The 21,491-nt window shown below is 46.1% G+C and overlaps 2 protein-coding genes across 4 annotated transcripts in view; one reads left to right on the plus strand and one right to left on the minus strand.

Annotated features, from left to right (window-relative positions):
- Positions 1-2,923, plus strand: part of slx4ip (SLX4 interacting protein) — a 34,180-nt gene extending 31,257 nt beyond the window's left edge. For all 3 annotated transcript variants that reach the window (XM_086258648.1, XM_086258646.1, XM_086258645.1), the window contains one exon: positions 1-2,923. In XM_086258648.1, the coding sequence (XP_086114774.1) occupies positions 1-766 (766 nt within the window). In that variant the 3' untranslated portion in view covers positions 767-2,923.
- jag1b (jagged canonical Notch ligand 1b) overlaps positions 2,140-21,491 on the minus strand; it is a 26,576-nt gene continuing 7,224 nt past the window's right edge. Inside the window, exons 3-26 of the mRNA XM_086258643.1 lie at positions 21,254-21,305; positions 18,337-18,594; positions 17,719-17,779; positions 14,586-14,716; positions 14,362-14,481; positions 13,209-13,322; positions 13,005-13,118; positions 12,807-12,920; positions 12,282-12,328; positions 11,639-11,812; positions 11,057-11,207; positions 10,035-10,199; positions 9,844-9,957; positions 9,594-9,707; positions 9,327-9,440; positions 8,775-8,891; positions 7,980-8,007; positions 7,588-7,673; positions 6,885-6,998; positions 6,666-6,775; positions 5,745-5,984; positions 5,016-5,153; positions 4,667-4,808; positions 2,140-4,094 (exon numbers count right to left, since the gene is read on the minus strand). Of these exons, the coding sequence (XP_086114769.1) occupies positions 3,619-4,094; positions 4,667-4,808; positions 5,016-5,153; positions 5,745-5,984; positions 6,666-6,775; positions 6,885-6,998; positions 7,588-7,673; positions 7,980-8,007; positions 8,775-8,891; positions 9,327-9,440; positions 9,594-9,707; positions 9,844-9,957; positions 10,035-10,199; positions 11,057-11,207; positions 11,639-11,812; positions 12,282-12,328; positions 12,807-12,920; positions 13,005-13,118; positions 13,209-13,322; positions 14,362-14,481; positions 14,586-14,716; positions 17,719-17,779; positions 18,337-18,594; positions 21,254-21,305 (3,294 nt within the window). The 3' untranslated portion in view covers positions 2,140-3,618. The remainder of the gene's footprint in view (positions 4,095-4,666; positions 4,809-5,015; positions 5,154-5,744; positions 5,985-6,665; positions 6,776-6,884; positions 6,999-7,587; positions 7,674-7,979; positions 8,008-8,774; positions 8,892-9,326; positions 9,441-9,593; positions 9,708-9,843; positions 9,958-10,034; positions 10,200-11,056; positions 11,208-11,638; positions 11,813-12,281; positions 12,329-12,806; positions 12,921-13,004; positions 13,119-13,208; positions 13,323-14,361; positions 14,482-14,585; positions 14,717-17,718; positions 17,780-18,336; positions 18,595-21,253; positions 21,306-21,491) is intronic.

The following is a 21,491-nucleotide window of genomic DNA, read 5'->3' on the forward strand; positions in this document are numbered from 1 at the left end:
AGCCAAACAAGCCAGTGTCCAGCAAGACCTTTGTGGTTCCACTATGGCAGAGCAGCAGATTGACCAGAGAGTCTGTGCTGAAAACCAGAAACCGGAACTTCAAGTTGTCAAGTCAGAATCAGGCTCAGTGAGTCTGTCCAGATCTGAACAGAAGGTCCTGTCAGAGGCAAACCACAAGGTGCCTTGCTCCAGTGCATTAACTGTAGCAGGAGCTCTAATTGGGACTACTCAAAAGCAGGAGCGGCATGCTGAGAACGATCTTCCAGACTGTATCAACCTAAATGGGACCTCAGCAGGTTTCTGCCAAAATGAAATCAGTCAGGAGACCAGCACGAGCAAGAGGTGCAAGCTGAGTGATGCTGGGGAAGACCCTCACCCACACGGGGCCAAGAGGACGTGCCTTGGAAGACCTCCAGCCCTAATGCAAACTTACTCTGCACAAACATCCAAGCACGACCTCCTTCCTCTGCCACCCCTCCCTCCACTTGAAGCCAAGGCAGAGTCCCAGGCTTCCCCTGTCTCAGAGTGCAAGAAAACCACACTGGAAGTAGAGCTGCTTACTCCAGGGAAACAAGCCCAAAGGCTCTCCCTCACAAGCAATAACACGGCACAGACAAACCAAAACAGGCTGGCCGCAAGTCTGAGGAGCCTATCTGTCAAGCCTGCATCCTCAGGCTCCTCTATTGGTTCCAGATCCACACTCGGAGAGGAGTGGAGTGAAAATGTGCCCAGAACCTCTAGATTACGACGACTGAAGAGGTCCTGAGGGGGAGAGAGAGACAGGCTACAGTAAAGATGCCTGACGCCACAGAAATAGAGATGAGACTCTGTCAGACTACATGCTTCCCCCATACTGTCCATGTGGTCTGCTCAGATGACTTGCATTTGTGCTTGTGTCACTTTTTACTGCGATATCTGTTCTTTTCACATATGCTGCACACGCACAGATCAAATGCTGAACACATTATGGCAACTGATACATGTGCATTTGAGTTATGCTTTGTCAAATACTTGAAACGGATCTCTGCCTCCACCCATAAGTAGTGGTGGTCAAGAGCGGCTCGCAAATGAAAGTCAAAAACCTTTAATTGGAGTTAAGATTTGGTTTTGTGTTAAAGATTGGGGATTTCAGACAGGCAGGAGCCATGCAGTACGTCATGGCTTTCAGACTCAAATACTGGCTCCTACGTGTCTCAAAACTGTCCAGTTTACCCGCCGAAGCTCGAGCATGATTGATTGCTGTTTCCAGGTTTATTTCATCACCCCATTCTCAAAAAAAGTGTTTTTGTAGCTAGATATTTTTCATATACCAGTTAGTTGCTAAGCACCTGAAAACAAATCTATAAGTGGAAACATACTGTGCTGTTTGTTTTTTTTAACCTAAACCAACTAAATGCAGGAAGGTGATCAGTTTTCAAATCAGAGGTTGAACAACAGCTGCTGTCACCAGCCGTAAAGCTCCATTTACAACCCAGTATTTCTATTTCACAACAAAATGTTGACTGAAAATTTTACTCCTGTTTTCTTTTACTGGAAAGACATTTCGATATAAATAAATTTTTCCCTCAGTCAAAACAAAACAAAAAAAAGCCCCATTTGAATCATTGTGTAAAATTCACAGAGAATTTTGGGAAAGCAGCCGGCACAGATCTCATTGCATTGTTTTCCTCTCACAGAGTCCAAACCAAATGCTGCTTGTGGCAGTTCGACAGTGGGGTCTGTCCAAAAAATGGAAAAAAAAGTATTAGTGGTTACAACTTGAGTGTCACCACTAGGAGCCAGTTCAGCTATTAGTCCCAACATGTTGAGGATCTTTCTCAAGGGGTGTTGTAATCTCTCGTCTTTGTTTTAATTCTGGCAAGAAGAGTTTGCCCAAAAAAATAAAGAAAGAACATAATAAATCACTTTTACTCCACAGCTTAGGCTTCTCCAGCCCAACTTTGTTTTTTGTTTTTTAAAAGAAAAAAAACTTGCTACAGTATCTTAACCAGACCATAAAGGGCTACAATATCTGAGCGTTATGAGTACTGCGTCTCCAGGACTCGACTAGGAAACCATTAGCTGTAGTTCCCACGCCACGAGAGATCTTTAATATGCTCCAACACGTTTGGCTCAATGCATCAGACTCGTCACTCTCTCTCCAGAACAGAGACAACTTTAATTCTCGTTTCATACAAAATATTTAATAAATATGACTTTCAAAAATATATTGCCAGATCAACACATAATTCTCAAGTTCATAACACAAAGTCAAAAAAAGAAAAGGGACAAAGTGTTGCCACGATCTCAAAGGGTTATTAACAAATGAGATAAAACATGTTTGTCTTTAAGAGCCTCAATTTTTAAAAAGAAACAATGTGCACAGAAACAAAGCGGACTCTTGCAGAGCAAGGCAGTGTATTTATCTGATACTACAGTGTTCCCATTGCTCCCCTACTGTTCAAGTACTCACAGTCTAGCTTATGATATTATGCTGACTAAAGCAGATGGGAATTCTGGCGTGTCATACTGATGTGACTTGCCTTGCAACTTGGTTGATTTCGACAGCCTTTGAAATACGTCTGGGTTAAACTGAAGCTGCTGAAGAATTTTTGTTCCCTTAAGTATTTATCCATTAGTGGCAAGCAATGTGTCTGCCACCATGTCCAACCCTTGCAGCAGCCGTGATCTTTTGTTGTCCTAACCTCACTTGTCTACAATTAAGGTCCTGGCAACAAATAATGAAATGTCCAACGTGTGTATGGGAGGGAAACAAAAATGAAGTGTTTCTTTCAGGGCCAAAGCACCCATCTTTTGTCTTCTCTGAAATTTGGCTTTTATTGAATGCATTGGAAACAAAACAAAACAAAAAAACCTTGAAAGAAATGGTAGGCTTCCACAGCTATCAAAACCTTCAAACTAAACTGGAACGTATAAATAAAAAGGAATGATATCTTAAGGCTCTTGATTATTAAGTTAATAAATCAAATATACACAATGATTAATAAAAAAAAAATGTACATATCTACACGTTCTAAATTGTCACATAAATTCTTCATATTGACAGCAACTGCTGACATCGAACCCCTTTCATCTCCCTCCCCACCCAACCCTAAAAATAAAAATAAATAATAAAGTTGATCTTTTTTTTTTTTTTTTTTTTGTCTCATTTGACAGTTGCTGAAGTCTAAAGCTGAAAAAGCACTTTCTCCAAATAGAACTAGAAAAAATTCAAACACATACTAAAAATAATTAGCTCTAGTGTTGAACACGTCGGGTAGTTTAAACTCATTGTACAACAATTACACCAGGAGCCCCTTAAATGTGTCCGCTAAAAAAAAGAAAAAAAGAAAAGGAAACGGGGAAATGAAATGCATAGGAGGACACGTTTGCAACTAGTTCTACAGTGAAATGTATACCAGTGCTTTGTGTTTCCAGCCAACCAAAGCAACTGTCACTGCCAGTGTAAGCCAGCTTGTCAAAACTTAAATTAGCACGGGGAAATATCTGAAAATACTGAGGGGGAGGAGGGGGGTCACAACTGACATGACTATTTACACATGCCAAAGCTCCCCCAGTTTCACCCACCACCTGGGTGTGAAGGCGTAAGGCTAGGTTGCACAGCAACACAGCTGTCTGCTATACAATGTAGTCCATCCTGTTTATGCTGTTTGCCGTCTCCAAGTCTCTATTGTCCTGTTTGTTAGTCCAATTAGCGTGCTTGGATGTCGAGTTGGGATTGGAGATGGTCGCCTTCTCGTCCCTCTCCACCAGTGTGTATGCTGGCTGTTTGGCAAAGCGGCCCTTCTGCAAGTGCCTCTCCTTGTCGTCCTCATCTCCCTCGGGATGATTTGTCCTTATTTTGGCAATGATGGAGTTCTTATTTTCATAGTCTTTAATGGCCACTGTGAGGCCCACGTGCTTCTCTATAGGGTTCTTGATCTGGTTAAGCTGCTCCCGGACGTTGTTGGTCGTGTTGTCCTCTGAGCTGGTCGCTGATGTCCCGTTGTGGTTGCTCTGTTTCCGCCGCCGGCGCATGCACCACAGCAAAATGGAGACCAGCACGAGGACCCAGATGACAATGAAAATGGAGCTGAGAAGGGGCACTAGGTAATCTGGTAGAAGAAAACAATGACAAGTCAGAAAGAGACCACAAATAAAAAAGAATTGACTCAAACGGTGAATAGTAGGATTTCTGTATTAATGCATCAAGCTAGCTCAGTCATTAATGCGCTTTTGCCAGAACAACCTGACCTCCAAGCCTGGAGCTGAAGAGGAGGCTGCTTCTACTTGGCTGTATCAGCAGTCTGCTGTCACCGTACTGATGAATGGTGAACACAAGTGGGAGTCTGACTAAAAGTCCAGCCAGTTGTACCGCGAGCCAATCTAAAGCCATGTAGCCAAGCAGCTCTGCTCTTTCCATTGAAGATCCTGGCTAGATTCTTTTTAAGCTCCATCACAACTGCCATGAGTCGTGTGGGAGGTTAAGGAATCAGTTTACATATACATGGAATGTTTTTTCTTTGGTGTGCAGCTATGTTGTCACTTTTAGGGCTTGGCTTTATCTCATGATCTGATCTTTAGAGAGAAAAAAATTGAAAAAAAAATCCTCCCACCCATTTCAGCACATGCAGGTGTGTGCAAGTGTGGAAAACTTCATAATCAAACAAATAGTTTCAGTTCATACCAGTTTTGCTGGGGCTTGGCACACGCACTTCTGCGATGGCGGAGATGATCGTGTTGTTCCCGTTATGCTTGCTAACCAGGTCAATTATCCTTTCTGTGATCTTTTTAACGGGGCTCCCGTCCAAGCGGTCGTCGTCAGTCGACTAAAGGCAAAGAATAAAGCGAGGTGTGAAATTTAAGTGTTTAGTTGTTGTAAACTGAAGCCACAGAAACTCAACCCTACGTCCATAACACATCCTACCGCAGCTGCAAGAACTCTACGATGCAGGTTATGAATCAAAAGCATTTTTTTGTGTGTGCTTTAATGGAAGCAGTCAAACATGGCAGAGTGAGTGGAAGGAAGTACTCACGATGCAGACGTGGATCTCGTTGCTGGCTGAGAATGAGGGGTCACAGGTTATGGACACAGAATGCTCCAAGGAGAAATTCTTGACCACGTATAAGCTCCTCAGCTGCTTACATACTCCTTCCACAGTCAAGCCCTGGACCTGAAGGGAATGAAGCAAATGTTAACAAACACAGGGAGAAAAAAAAAAAAGGGAGGAAAAAAGGGCAATCAAGAAGAAGAAGAAAAAAAAAGAAGAGCCAAGGCTGCATTTTGGCAGCATGTTCCAACATCCTATCCACCTAATTTAGATTAAAGACCGCAAACTCATATGCTTGTCACTATCTGCTGTCATGCTTGTTAGGCAACTGGCAAGTGATCATTCTATGTGGTGACAGAGTCGCCAGTGGTCCTGTTCAGCTCAAAATCCATATCATCCTGAAATTAATCTCCCCATGTGGTTGGTTTAAGATTGGGATTGTCAGAAGCTAAGAAGTCATGAATGCCTCAGTCTCAGGAACAAAACTTGTATGCAGACAAGGCTCCGAGAGAAATATTCCCCCCACTCCTTCATGGAGCACATTTAAATACATGGCTGAATTGTTAAGGAGTCTTTCTGCCCTGGAGGAATGGGTAATCTTTCACAGTTTGCTGCTCCCATTCATTTAAGACTGCTGGTGGAGGGGAGGGATGGAAAACGAGCCCAGAACCTGTTAAATTCAATCTCTTCCTCCCTGGTGCCTAGGTAACTCACTCGAGGCATGATCTCCTTGTTGAAGGTGAAGGTGATGTTGGCGCAGCTGTTGTCCTGGTAAGTGGAGCTGGGGTGGCATTTGGTGGGGGGCTGGGGAGGGTCGGAGTGCCAGCACTCTCCCAGCTCAATGCAGGGCTTCACAAAGCAGTGGCCCTCCCTGAGGGGGATGCAGCTCTGGCCTGACGGGCACTCGCCTCGGCCCTTGGCACCCAGTTTGCATGACATCGGGCCACACCACATCTGGAGAGGAAAAACACAGGAGCATTGATACATTTATATTATACTGAGTACACTATACAGTAGAAAACACTTTCAAACTGTCACTGCCATATCCCCAGATACATCTGCATAACTGTGGAGAGATTTGTATTTCATTTACTACTCTGGGTCTCCAGAGGATGAGTCACACTGTACGAATGTCTAAAAACAAAAAACTGGACCAGTGGTAACAGCTGTCCAAAGATTGATTTGTCTCCACTGCATGTCAGAGATCGTTATGTATCACAAACAAACAATACTGTGATGTCAGGCCAAGTTTTAAATCCATCTCCCAGATCTTTTTCAATCCTACGATGCATTTTCTTGCCGAGGTGAGCTCCACTAGTAAGCCAGCAATGTTCATCTAGCGGTTAGACAGCCATGACGATGACAGCACTACTGTCTAACTCACCCAATCGTCCCTTAGTGGGAACCGGTGTGTGTGTTCGTGTTCTAATCAACTAACTGCATCACGAAATTGGCACTCCCGAGCCAACTCCACCCAGTGACACGTAATGTCGTGGCCCTGCCTACACCTTCTCATGGAAAACAAGGCACCAAACATCAACGCGATCCATTTTGTGCAGTTCTCCGCAGCACTTCTTCCATTCGGAAGCATGACATAGACTTCACAGGTGTGCCGAGCATTCATAAATACTTTACCTTTGTGCACACAACTTTCCCATTGGAACAGTGGCAAGTGTTGCAGTCTTCATCCCATTTCACTCCATCAGGGGTGACGTGTCCATTAACGGAGCAAGGTTTTCTTGTAACTGTGTAAAAGCAGTCACATTGTTAGAAATATTTTCAATTATTATTTTTTTCCCCCTTCATTTTCATATTTGTTGGGGGTTGTTTTCCCCATCATGTGGAGGCTGCTACCTTCTTGGCAGTGGGATCCAGTCCTGTCTGGTGGGCATAGGCAGCGATATCCATTGATCTCATCCACGCAGGTGGAGCCCAAGGCACATGGAGAGGACTGGCACTCATTAATATCTGCCACAGAGGAGAGAAGCCAGGGGTAAGAATTGGTTCCTTTGTGGCATAAAGAGCACAGCAACACAGCATTCAAATATTTCACTCTGCACACAAGTCTAATTGCTAGGCTAAACTCACGAAGGCTGTGCATCATTTGAACAGTACATACTAACCAGTTAATAATAATAATGATTACTTAGAAAAAACCAAACAAACAAGCAAACATGCTTTATGCCAGCCCTGGTCTTATTAGGCAGCATCATTAGCAGGTATGCAGGAGCTAAAGGCTGGACTTAGGCGAACAAAGGGTTTGCAATGGGAAAGAATGTGGCCATCTGAAAGCCTTTAAGAGGGAAAACAATCTGTGTAATCAGTGTCAGAGAGCATGGCTGATTAGCCGTTGGCCTGCTAAGCTGGTTTCCCCCAGGGAAAGCAGCGAGGCTTGGTGGAGTGACACCAAAATGACTCAGCCTGGCCTAAAGCCCAATGAAAAGATAATTGGCTGACTAGACCTTCCATTTGGAGTGACTGATGGTCCCGGGCATGCTCTAACTGACTGCTCAAACTGCGATCAGGGGGACGTTCTGGAGGCAGGGTTAATACTCACTGATCCGACAGTCTGGGCCAGCGAAGCCTGGGGCGCACTCGCAGCGGTACCAGTTATCCCCATCGACACAAGTTCCACTGTTGTAGCTGGGGAAAAAAGAGAGAGAGGGCAGGGGGATCATTTCAGTCTGGAATTTTCTCACCAGTCAACTGAACAATTTCTCAAAGATAATTAAAGCAATCACTCCTATTCTTTGTTTTGGACAAGTGTGCTTGGGTTAGGGAGTTCAGTAAACAGAGTTAACTGACTGCATCCCAGGAATGACAGGGGCAGGGTGTATGCCTGGTTCCCAGCAGAGAGTGAAAGCGTCGCAGGTGAGAAACTATCACACGAGGAGGAGCAGCTTGTTTACATTTGTCTAAATCTGCAGGAAATGTTTGGCTTCCACTTACCATGGGTGTGGACTGCAGTCGTTGGTATCTGAAAGAGACAAAAAAAAATAGAATGGGGAGGGAGGGAGACGAGAGCAGTGAGCATGTTGATTGTTCTCATGTTTTGTGCACATGACAGCAAGAGCACGTCTAAGCTTGCGTGTGCAGAGGCGTGTTGGGCCGGTCGAGCCCGGACTCAGCGCTGCCTGATCACGATGCCTTATTAACAACACTGAGTCGAATCTCACCCTCAAAAATGCAACCCACCTCCCCACCCACCCCTTGGCAACACCCATAATTCCATCCCGACCTTCTCCCTCCCGTCCAAAAAAGTTTCAAGAGGAATTCATGTTTTAGAGTGCATGCATACATGGCAGGGATCCCAGAAAAAAGGGATATATATATATATATATATATATAAAAATATAAAAATCAGGGAAGTGGAGGAGGAGAGCTCTAGAACAAGCAGACATGTCACTGTTTGGACAGGAATGCAACGAATGAGAGGGGAGAGAGGGGCGCGTGTTGAGCTAGCAGAAAGGGGGAGAAACATCTGTCTCCACTTTCCTGAGCCCTTTTCTCCCTCCTCCTTTGCTTTCTCCTCTCATGGAGCAGCAGCCAGGGAGAGAAGAAAGAAGAGGAAGGAGGGGGAGAGGAGAAAAAAAAAAAGCTAAAGATCAAAAGATGATGGGAGAGTCTGCTCTAATCAGATGCAGGAGTTCACCTTTGCACTAGGTAGCACAATGTTTATCATAATTTAATGGCAGTAACTGTCCACCTTTATCTATTACACCACCACCCTCCGCCCTTTCTTACTTTGGGTGCACGTGGGACCCTCCCAGCCTTCCTTGCAGACGCAGGTGAACGAATCCCCCGTCACCACGCAGGTACCTCCATTCTCACACGGGTTTGGAAGGCAGCTCGAGTTTTTGGCTGAGAACAGAGAGAGAAAGGTCAAGTTTGCTTTTGTCAGTGAGCTTTCCCAAACAACCAAGAGGATCATCAGCACAATCATGAACCTCAACCCAACTCAGACTGCCTTTGACTGGGCTTTTTTTTCCTTCTTCTCCCTGACAGCCTTAATTTTCCTTTTTCTTACGCCCTATATTCTTTGACTTTGAAGTGTACTGTCAGTGCAATCAGGCATTTTAAGCATACGTCTGTCGGCACTCAAAGGAGAGAGAGAAATGGGCGAGATGAGAGTGGGAGGGAGAGCTGACAGCACGAAGGGATAAAAACTGTTTGTGGACCTCGCAGATCTGACAGATCTGATTAAGATCTGACACAACACGGAGCTCTCCCATAAAGCAAACTTCTTCGTGTGCGTGCGTGCAGAGATGAAACATTAAACCAAGCTGGATGACTCACCTATGTTGCACGTCGTTCCCTCCCACCCCGGGGAACACTTGCACTGGAATGTGTCACCCTCATCATAGCAGGTGCCTCCGTTGTTGCATGTGGCTTCATCGCACTGACTCTCGCCTGGAGGGTGCATGGATAGTCTTTCTTACATGACACTCAGCACAATGTAGAAAATACTGGGTAATTACAAAGAGCCATTAGCACATACCATGAGCCTGCACAAACAGTCTACAGGGGTGTGGAAAAATCAGGAAAAAAAAAAGAAAAGCTTACGGGAGTGGCAAGTTTTTCCCTTCCAGCCATTTTTGCATTCGCAGAAGAAGTCCGTCACCAGGTCTCGACATGTCCCTCCATTATGACAGGGGTTGGTGCTGCAGTCATCTATGTCTGGTTGCAACAATAAACAACGGCGTGATTTATGTGCGGCATATCAAACAAACGTCGTGTTGAAAGATGAATCGACAGGCACCATGAAGGAAGTGTGGCCTTGTTTTGAGGTTGCAGGATAAACAATCGTACTCACTGATCTCGCAGTGGTCGCCTTCCCAGCCGTCACCGCAGATGCACTGGTACACGCTGACTTTGTCAATACACGTGCCCCCGTTGCGGCACGGGTTACTCTCACAATCATTGATGTCTGAAGATGGCAAGAGATGTGTTAGATTTACGACGTGATACATTGCGATCAGTTGTAGATTTGGACTCTGTCCTTACTCTCGTGGCAGTAGGTGCCTCTGAAACCCTCTTGGCACTCGCAGCTGAACTGGCCCCCGGCCTGACTCTGACAGCGACCGTGAGGTCCACAAACGTTTGATGAGATGTAACGCTCTCCTCCTGGTGTGCTGTTGGATGCCACGGCAACCGTGCAGCTATCAATCACTGCAGAGAGGCAATCAAGTTAAATAGTAAAACCAATGACTTTATGAAAGGCTTATTGCAAATTATAAATAAGCCTTAAACCAGGACCCATGTTTACCATAAACAAGAAGGGATGTAAGACACATTACGACAGATCTAAAGGGCAACAGGCCTTTACAGATATAATGCCCATGTGGTTAAAAAAAAAAAAAAAAAGTCCAGAGGAAAAACAGTACTGTCAAAAAAAGAAAAGGCAAATAAAAAGAATGACAGAGATAAGCTGTTATGCTTTCATAAGCAATTCATTCTCTATTTTACTCGGAACTGAAATCCCTTCCTTTGCCCCCGTCTGATCAGGTTAGGTGAGCTGGGTGAATTTGTTCCCCTGTAATCACTTAATTCTTGCCAAGAGCAGAAAGAATCTTGCGCCTGGTATCTGACTCTGTGGTTGGTCCACTCACTCAATTACACAGACGGGGAGAAAGAGAGAGAAATGTGCGCATTCACTGAGGGGGAAAAGAAGAGGTAGCCCACCAAGTCATTACTAAGAACACACACGGTGCTATCAGCCCTTTGCCAGGTTTTCAGGGAAGAATCATCGGAAAAGCTTTGCTGAGGAGAGGGAGGGAGGGCCATCATCAAGAGAGCGGAACAAAAAAAACAAAACAAAACCCCTGCTCACCTTGGCCAAGAAATTACTTTGAGTGAAACTAAAATACAGGTATTGCCCTCATGGGAAAAATGTGGGCAAAGTATCCAGGCAAATAGTGAATATCTGGCCTTATTCAGCATTATACAACATCACAGTGCACAGATCATCTTTCAGGCCCCTCGCTGGGGGGGCAAAGAGCTTGCAGTACTTGCATCAGGAGACGTACCTTTGCACGTGGTGGTGCGACAGTGGTCCTTAAGGTGAGAACAGTTTTTGCCCTCGTAGTCCTCTGGGCAGGCGCAGTAGTAGTCTGTGGCCAGGTTGAAGCAGACTGCTCCGTTCTGACACGGGTTGGGCAAGCAGTAATCAATATCCAGCTATGGAAGAAAAGGTTTTGAATAGAGAGTAATGAACCTGATAGTTGACATAGTTTCTGCTACAGAAAACAGAGCAAAACCCACAGCATCCTCCCCACAAACTGTGCCAGGAAACAACACACGCACAGCGCTCAGAGGAGGGGAGGGGGGGGGACGAGCCAGAGACATAGGACCCGTCCTCTGAGTCTGGGCTTCAGCGCTGAGGAATGTATCCCACTGTAGCCAGGAGCAGCTTCAACAAAGCACTCCCTTTTTAAAAAAGGAGGACTGTGGAACAACAGCCGTTTAAGAGGGTGGGGCAGGAAAACTTTACAACAAGCCCAAAAGATACAGGCAGCGCTAGCAAAAAGAGAGGCTTAAAAACGCTGAATGAGGAAAGGGAAGATGCTCGCACGCACTGGTGTGGGATAGTGGTGGGAGTCGTGTCTCACCTGGCAGAGATTTCCTGAGAAGCCAGTCAGACACAGGCACTGAAATCCGTTCACTTCGTCCTGGCAGCGGCCGCCGTTCAGACACGGCGAGCTCGCGCACTCGTCGATGTCCCTCTCGCAGTGCTCGCCGGTGAACCCAGGCGGGCACGCGCACCGATAGCCGTTTACCAAGTCCTGGGAAAGAGAGGGAGAAAGAGAGTATGAGGGAGAGAAGCCGGAGCTAACCTCGCGCAGCCACAAATTTGATTAACTGCTTTCAAAGGGTGGGGTCCAAACAATAACTGTCAAACCAGAGCACAGAATGAACAGGACGGGGGGGTAAATATCACAGCTACACAATTATTTCAACACATTTTCCTGGCACGGGCTCAACGCAATAATGTTTATGGTAATTCTATCTAGTGTGGTCGAGAAACTTGCGCGCCCCTCCCTCAGAAACCCCTCTGAACCCACTCCTCTCAGATTTGATTTCAGAGGAATTCCACAACAATTCCACTGTCGGTTTGGAGGGAACCGTTTACGGCAGCTATTTATACAACCGCTGCAAATGTCTCTGGCTTTGACAAAAGAGACACAATAAAGCAAACAAGTTGGCAAGCAAACCAGCAATACCAGATAAAGGGAGATGGGTTTTTGACCTTACCTTACAAGTTCCCCCATTCTGGCACTGGTCCTTGCAGTCGTTTATATCTGCACATGAAAACAAATCTGAGATTTAATTCTGAACAGCTTAACTAAATAGTCTGTCTTTAAAAACAAGTCTGTGCTTTGAGTTTCCCATGCTAGGGGCCTTTAAAAACATTGTCGGAGCTGGAGAGTGCTGTGCATGTGAGCTGGATGATGTGGCTGCAAAACTCGGTGCAAAACAGCGTATTGAGCAATCCCCTCTGCTGCCAAGTGAAACTAGTCCCTGCGATTGTTTTGAGCCACCCTTAATCACCGTGGCCTTGGCCACACACAGGCCTCATAATGATAAAGCAGATTCATTTATACTGCAGGAGGAAAAAATAAAAAGGACTGCACTTGTCCAACTCTCCCCAACACCTTCACATTACAGCTTCTATGCAGCATGTAGACGATGAAAGGAACTGAAATATCTAAAAGAGCAACAGGAGCTGGACAGACGTTCTGACCCGCAGCTGCCGCTGCTGACAGGATTCAGACTCACTGATGTCACAGTTCTGCCCCGTCCAACCAGGGAGGCACTCGCAGAAGTATCCACCAATCAGGTTGCGGCATGAGTTGGCATTGACGCAAGGCTTGCTGTCGCATTCGTTGGCATCTAGAGGGTGAGAGAATGCAGTTAGTGGCATGCACACGTGTTGCTGACAGCTGTGAAGTGGTGTAGAAAGGGTGAGCGATTCACCAATTAGACACGTCTTCCCCGTCCACTGTGAAGGACAGTGGCACTTGTAGCTGTTAACCAGATCCTGGCAGGTACCGCCATGGTTGCAGGGGTTGGGAAGGCAGTCGTCAACATCTGCGCAAGAGAAGAGGGTCTCGTGTAAGCAACAGGATATTTTCTGTGAAAAGGTACTGACATTAAGAATGTGCACACATTCAGGCTTACTGATCGTGCAGGAGGGGCCGGTCCAGCCTGGTGCGCACTGACATTCGTAGCCTTGACTGGTTTCTGAGCAGCTCCCTCCATTCGAACATGGATTTGAGAGACAGGCGTGTTCGGCTACAAAGAGAGATCACAAAACAAAAATCCTTGTTGTTTTAATGACAAACTAAGCATCACAAATATACATATTTCTGCCACTGTGCCTGCTAACAGAATATATGTTATTTGTATTGATACTGAAACAAGTCGTGATGTGCAAATGCAGGTTCTGGCTTTGATCCCTTAGAAACGTGAGCCCTCTACCCGCGGTCCAAGCTGTTACACGTCCACGATCGAGTCATTCCTTCACCTCTGAAACCTCCTCCTCTGCCCCGAAAGGCCGCTCAAAAATCCCCCTCTCTCTCGCTCTCATTACCCGCCCAGGCAGACTACACCACCAGGAAATCATCTTTCATGCTAAGTTGACCCGGCCAATGCACCGTGACTTCCCTCTGACTCCCCGCCATTCTTCTTCTGAGAGGCGGCACAAGATGAGAGTAGCGGGAGGGAGAGCGGGAGAGGGGGCAGTCGCGGCACCTCCTTCACAGATGAGTTAAGGATGAGTGAGCACCAAACAAATCAAAAAATTAATGATTCGCTCGAGGAATAACTCGGCAGTAGGAGGTGATCGGCGGACGTCCCCTCGGTATGCCGTGGGGAGGAGGGAAGGGATGCAGCGCTCGCACCCTGGGGCCTCCTTGTTACAATAGCCCAACGCATCGTCCGGTCTGCAGACCTCCTGTTATGAGGGGCATGGTTTCCTGACATCTCTGCAGTTAAGCTGTCAGCACCCTGCGAGCCTCAGATTTAATGAGGAAAAAAAAAAAAAACATCATCTCCATGGTAAGTGTTTGCAACAGCTGAACCTTAGCAACACACCCCATCTGTCTCGAGGAGAGAAGGATGACAGGCCCCAAAAGATCAAGATCGGTGGATTACCTGACTCAGGGGCCACTTACTCTGGAGTGGAAACAGATTATTGCCGAGTTACTGCCTCCTCTGATTACAAACTGAAGGCACCTCTGACCTTTTGTCTGCAAGCTTGGTGAGCCCAGAACATTCCCATTTATTCTAACTGTAAGAATGCTTGGAAGATATAGACAACACGGACACTCACCTCTCTCACAGTTGGCTCCCGAGTAACCCTCCGCGCAGGTACACTGGTACTTATCAGGTCCTGTGTTGATACACGTCCCTCTATTCAGGCACGGCTGGTGAGTGCCACAGTAGTTCAGGTCTGGGAGAAGGAGAAAAAAGAAGAGAGGGGGGGAGGATCACAGTTTGTTTGGGCACAACAGTGGCTGCTCCTACAGTGAGCTGAAATAAGAGAAGGAAATTAACCTTTATCACAAAGGTGACCGCCCCAGTTGATGTCACAAAGGCACTGCCACGGCTCTTTACAGGTGCCGTGCACACAGCCGGGGTGGGGGATGCACTTGTCGCAGTACTGACCCTGCCAGCCATACAGACACCTGGAAAACACAGAGATATAGATTTTTTTTATTAGTCTTTTATTTATCCAGGTAAAAAAAAAAATCTCATTTTCAAGAGAGACCCGGAATCATGGATGCAGAAAATTAAAAAAACAAAAACAAGTAGAGACAGACAGTGACAGACGCACAGCCTTCAGAAAAGTTCACAACCTTCACAGAAGAGGTCAGATAATCCACGCGCTGCCTGAAAATGTTAATATTTTAATCTTCCATGTATTCCAGATTCGTTCAGCAGCTACTGAGCCATAATCTTAATTTAATAAAGTACACACTAGCGTGAAACAAACCAGCTCCCACAACTGGGCTGCATCTTAAAAGACCGCAAATGAATTTTAAGTAGCAGGGTGTTTATGTAACGGCCTTTAAACAATACTTGGAGCTGCCGCCGCCGACGAAAGAGGCGCATTTAGCTTTTTACTAAACAAGGAAAACAAAAACCCAACACACTAAATTACAGTTCCAATGGGACCTTTAGCACAGCTAACATTAGCATGCGACTAGACGCTCCCTTTAACATCACTACGCCTGTGGCTTGGCAGCGGCAGACGAGGAGGGTTCAGCCTTCTTGGCTGTTACACTGCTGCTCGTCCTGGTTCCCATGAGTCAGAAGTCAGACTTGCGCCCCGAGGGTGAGGACACAGCCTGCTGACCACTGAAATATCCAGGTTCATAATTACACCGATAATGCTGCTCCCTTTCTCGCTCGGCTCCATAATTAAGACAGCAATCCAGCCCCGGTTGATAAATCGGCTCTTTAAAAAGCTGGCAAAGCGGCGATGCAGTCCCTGCTGCTGAGCCCAGCGACAGGAAACGTAGCGTCCCCCCACCCCCTGCGGGCAACTGGGGGGGGGGAGCGGCACGCTGATTAGCCTCAAGAAACGGACGGACTGTAAAAATAAACGCGGCAGTTAAGTAAACCTCAGTCTGTGATTAAAGAGGCTATTCTTAAAAGTGTGCTAATCCCCCTCCATGAGAAGTGGAGCTGGAATCCCCGCAGCAGGATCCCAAATCATTTACAGTTATTACACAGCCAAATTACTGGGGAATGTGACATTAGACTGTGCAGTTCTGCTGATGCACAAAGATTTCATACCCATGAGAATCTGATAGGTTGCAGCGGTGCACATGTGCCTTCTCAAAGTGTTGTGCAGGCCACAGGTGCACTGTTGTTACTCCATTAGCAACAGCGGACGCTCAGGGTATCACTAAAGACTCTAAAGTCATTAAGCTACGGCTTTGCTGCGACAACGGGGCTGCCAAGCCTGCAGCTAATGTTGCTATGTACTGCAGTTGTTTGAGACGCCGCAACAGCCCAACGATGGGAAACTGCTCACTGACTACAGCAGCAGTAGATCTTGCTTGGAGAGTTTGTTGGCGGAGTGCATATAAACAGAGTTAAACCCTGAGCTTTAAATATAGCCACACCTGTACAGGGACTAAAAGACATTCAGGCTCTTGTTCTGCCAGTAGTCACACAAGCAATTACATGAAACTCGATGATGTCAAAAGCTTGGGAAAAACAACAAAGCTGCAGCACAGAATGAACAAACCTGATCATCCCTGTGCTTGATTTATGGCCAAATCAGACAAGTAAGAAAGCAACCATTGCCTGAACTGTGGGAAGAGCCGGACGCCGTGGGGCCCTTCTCCGGGATGAGGATGAGAGTCGACTCTTACTGCGCGCACACAATGCCCTAACGCCGATACCCTTCTGTGCTGGGCTTTTCCTCTGGCTGTGCGTGTAAACAGCATTAGGAAGCCATTAGCTACATAAACAATACACTTTAAGACTCATCTGAATGTTACACACGATTTCGCTGCTTAACACTTCCCCTCGTTTGGAGAGCTACATTTCCAGCAGGGCTGTGGCAGTCGAGCCCTACTGCGCAGACTGGCAGCCCCCATCCACAAGAGCTCCACGAGAGATTTACAAGCAGCTCAGCCTACATCTCTGTTAAAGCCCTGGTAGTGATAGTCTGTTGGCTGGGAAGCCAAAAACATGTACAGAGAAAGATCTGTGCCATGTCAAAACTGGTGCTTGGACACAATCCCTACACATCTAAATGATCACCACCACAGGCTTCTGGCAACACACCCCACAGCAAGTGAAGGCACTTGAATCAAATGGCTCTCTGCGCAGGGTATTCTAGCCAAAGAAGATAAAAGGCTGGCTCAGTCCAAAAGGAGCGAAGACTGGGATATTTTGTGGGGAAAACAACATTTGGACTGTTAAAAGAAAAGAGGCTTAGATTAGCTGTTGTCCCAACTGATATTAGATGACAGCTGGTAAATAATCAGCATACTGATATACATAAATTGGAAAACATTGGTAGAACTTATTTTGAGAACACCATCATACATTTTGCAAAGTAATCAAATCACTTTTTTACCAGAGGGTGCAAATAATTCAACTCTGGGTAGTTTGTTTTCACTCGTGTGTATTTTTGCTTTGTTTTTAATCTGTGAAAATAAATCATTTGAGCACGGGCCCCTGATGTGCAAACATCATCACCCTTCAGCTTACGTCACTGCGACTTTGTGGCTAGATTTTTCTACTCTTTTCCCCTTCGCTTCAAAAAGCGCCTCGAGACACATCTAGCGTCAGCCACCGGTAGTGTTTCACCGCAAGCACGCGGCTCTTTCCCACCGCAGGCGAACTACTTCTTTTTTTTTTTCCTGTGTCTGAGCTGGTTGCACCTGCAAAGTTTTTGTTTTTGTGGTTTGTTACCCAGGAGAAGAATGCGCATGGTGCGAAACACTGCATAAAAAACTCTCTCATTGTACCAGGAAATCGCTCAAAAATCACAGAGTATGGGGATTTTGTTCGAAAGACACATCCCTCCCCTGCAGGGCCAAGGACTAGGAAACGTATGTTTATTGACAGTTTATTACTGCAGAAGCTCAAACTGTCCTAATCAACTAATCAACGGTCGGCATTTCATTTGGAAAAGTGCAGAAAAGTCTCACGAAGCAGCACTTACTTGCATCCACCTGGTTCCTTACATGATCCGTGCTCAGTGCTGCAGCCCTGTCGACATATAGCTAGAAGAAGAGGAAGAATTAATCATTTAACTGCACGGTGACTAGATTCACACTTGGCCTGTGGCAGTTATAACAGCAAATAATATGATTAGCGCTATTTGACATTTCTGTCTGTAGAACAATCAGAGCTGTTTACAGACAACCATGCATGCCTTGCCAAAACTACCCTGGATCCAACTTCTCCTGGTTGCCCTCTTCACAGCCCACAACTGTTAGTCAATCAACATTTAACAACATTTTAGTGACATATAAATCAGCAGACTGACAGTCTAAGAACCGCAGTCTCATGGCATGAGACATTTATTAAACTGATTACTGCCCAGGCTTGTTTTTAGGAGGAAATATGATTTTTTTCACACTCCTAGCAGGAAAGAAGAAAAAAAAAGAAAGGAAAAAAAAGGGGGGGCAGAACGGAGATGTCATTCAATTCAACAGAAAGCATTTCCTTCATACACATAAAGACTAATCCTGCAGTCTTACACAGTTTTCTCCAGAAGCATCTGTTTCAAAGTGACTTCTTCCATTACTTCATGCTGCCATCTCACACAAGGCCTCACCTGTGTTGCAGTCAGGTCCAGACCAGCCTTCCAGGCAGGTTTTGTTTCCATTGTTGTCACACGTATAATGCCCGAAGAACTCGTCTCTGGGCCGACAAAACTTGTTGCAGCCGAAACCGTAGTAGTGCTCGTCGCAGCTGACCCGGATCTGGTATTCAAACTGGGCTACGGGGCCGTTGTGCGTCAGCTTCTGCCATTGCGGGCTGGGGTTGATCATGCCAGAATGAGAGGCTTTTTCTATCAACCTCCCATCTACACCTTAAAGGGGGGGGGGGGGAAGCACAAGCAGTCGTACTTGTGAATTTCATAGTAAAGGAAAGAAAAATACTATCTTTTTCTGTTCTGGTTCTTTTGAGTTTCATCAAATGTTTGGGCCTGAGAGGAGAAAACAAAAACACCCCAACATCAGTGGAATGCAGCATCCTACATTACGCTTTTGGCTTTTGCACTTTGCTCCGAGAGCCTAAAACCGGACCAAGAATTCTGACACAAATTGCAGAAGATCCCTTACATAGCAGATTATATGTAATTAAAGCAACTATGTGTGTTGGAGAGGAAGAAAAGTAGTGGGATGAAATGCAGGAAAGAAAGAAAAAAAAAAAAGGATGCGGGTAATGAGCACTTTTAACTGCTTTTTTTCTCACGCTTCCCTTTCCAACTCTCCATGGTTGGTTTGTGATTCTCAGGTTTACAGCTTGAGGAAACTGCTGGTCTCTGACGCTGCCCTCTGCATCTGCTCAGGCGAGGACAGAACTGCAGCCGCCGTAAATTACAGTGCGAGGATGCCACAGTCACTACTGGGAAGCCAGCCAGTGTGCCATCAGCACTTTTCCCCCCAGTCTGCCTTCCTCACATGCATTTTTTTTTTTTTTTTTGGGCACCAACAGCTCCCAAAAGTATTGAAATCAACACTTGGAAGATTCCATCTTCACTTCAGGAGGGAACCAAGTTTATGTTTTGATTGTAAAGATCCACACAGAAACAGACCTGCGTTTTAGTCAATGTGGAAGAGGTCACAGCTCTGGCAAATAGAGGACGGAGGCGAGAGCCACGCTCGCAGAGCAAACACGCTCACCCCAACCTCCAGACACCGCACCGTCTACATGCAAGCCCTTTCGCATTAACACCGCTCATTCACTCGCGCTCGCTACTCCATGTCTAAATCTTCCACCTGGGAGAGAATGAAAAATGTGTCACAGTCATCATTTACTGCGCTCACACGAGCAGGGGTGGTTGACCGCGAGGTAAATCGCTCCTGTGTGTAGTATGATGCAACGCAGCGCAGGGGGGCGGGTGGATGGCCCGCTGTTATTTATTTACTACGCTGTGTACGGCGGCATCCTGAAATCACAGTGCCCGGTGATATTTCGCAGTACTCTGGAATCCAAAGATTAACCGTGTGGTATTTCTCTACCGACTGCTGGCCTGCAGTGTCAGGAGTAGCACGCCCTTGCTACCTGCTGCCTGGCTCGTAGCTTAACATAAATCAGACCAACTTTAAAAAGTTTAGAAAGGACATGCTAGAAAAGAAAAATAAATTTTTTAATCTAATTTAAAAAAAAGAAAGAAGGAAAGCTGGTTTCTCAAACACGCTATAAAACTAAACGATTCATGTTCTACATTTACACAGGTGTTTTAACTTGAGCCAGATGTTTTATTCTGTTCAGGAATCTGTTTAGATGTCGGTCAAACACACGAAGCCTACAGAACCTCAAGCCAGCCTGCTGGAGGCTCAGAGGCTTAAACAGCACCTCATGTGTACATTCGGGGGGCTTTTCACACCAATGCCCTAATGGGTCTCCGGGGAGCGGCAAATACAGCAGAAAAGACCGAAACCTCGCTGAGCTCGAAAAAGACATAAACAAGCACGGGATAAGGCCCTGCCCTCATCTGGAATCACAAAGCTGACCACCAGCCAGCAGGAATCCCAGCAGGAACCAGAATTTAGTCAGGTTGATCGCATAATTATGGGAGGAGCAGCTCAAGTCTCAGAGTGGCAGAGTTGTCAAAAATAATTTCAAGCAGTTTAAGTACCAATATTTCACAGATACCCCGCTGGGCCCTCTCTTACTCTGCCCATGTGAAAATCCCCACATAGCGCCACCTCTCTCATAGTGGTGTCTACTTCTTGTCACTTGTCCTACTCACTCCAGTTCACTAGCATTTTGCGTGGTGATAGAAAGCTGCTTTTGTGGCTGAACATCTTTTTATAATCATCTTAACCCCCACCCGTCTGTGGTATTGACCATCTGTATTTTTCAAGGCATTTACCCAAACATTATTGACTAGTAGTCGTCCACCGCACATGCTCTGAGCTCAGCCCGCCTATATGCCTGCGGTCATGCACAGGCCAGAGGTCACTTTAACCTCAAACAGAGCAGAGCTCTGAGGCTTCAGTCTCCTACACACCAGTCAAAGCCTCAAGCTGGTCGGCTGGATGAACTATGTTTCACGCCTCAGTGACAGTGAGACAGTGTGACCCCGACCCTGGCTGGCAGCACCCGCCATCAGTCATGAGCCAAATAAAAATGTTTTTTCTATTGGGGGAGCAGCGAGGCTCTGTTGTCTTAAAAAAAAGAAAAGAAAAAAAGGAAAGGGGGCGGGGGGGGGGCACCCTTCCTCTACCCTGACAGCCCTCCCCAATCCCATCTTCTTCCTCTTACTTCCTTTAACTCATCTCCTCCCTGTAGCCACCTGTCAACACACTTGAACACACACGCACACACAAAACCACCCAGTGGACCATGTGGAAGAGGGCAGGGGGGTTCAGGAAGAATCAACTTCCTTCCCTGACCTTCAACGAAACTCCTCCCAGGCACTGCTGTGACAGGGGGAAAGGAAAAAAAAAAGAAAAAAAAAAAGAAGAAGAAATGAACAGAAGGTAAGATGGAGATACCAGACAAGGAGAAATACTTACCACTGGTTTCATTGTTGAAGTCCAAGGCTTCCACTATCAAAGTGTAGGACCTCTGAGGAAGACAAGACATACAGGGAGCGTTAGTGGAGAGGAGGAGTTCCTGCATCATAAACAAAATGACTCAGTGGCAAATCTTTTGAAAGACTTCATGATAAGTTCAGTGAATTACGTCACAGTAGTGCCCTTGTGGTTTTTTTTTACTGACCATGCAAACTAACTCGTAGGAGGTTCACACGTT

The sequence above is a fragment of the Aulonocara sp. 'chitande type north' Nkhata Bay genome, linkage group LG13 (genome assembly GCF_057382095.1).
Source record: "Aulonocara sp. 'chitande type north' Nkhata Bay isolate Kocher_YH1m ecotype deep benthic linkage group LG13, A_spYH_male_GT1.1, whole genome shotgun sequence".
NCBI classification, from domain to species: Eukaryota; Metazoa; Chordata; class Actinopteri; order Cichliformes; family Cichlidae; genus Aulonocara; species Aulonocara sp. 'chitande type north' Nkhata Bay.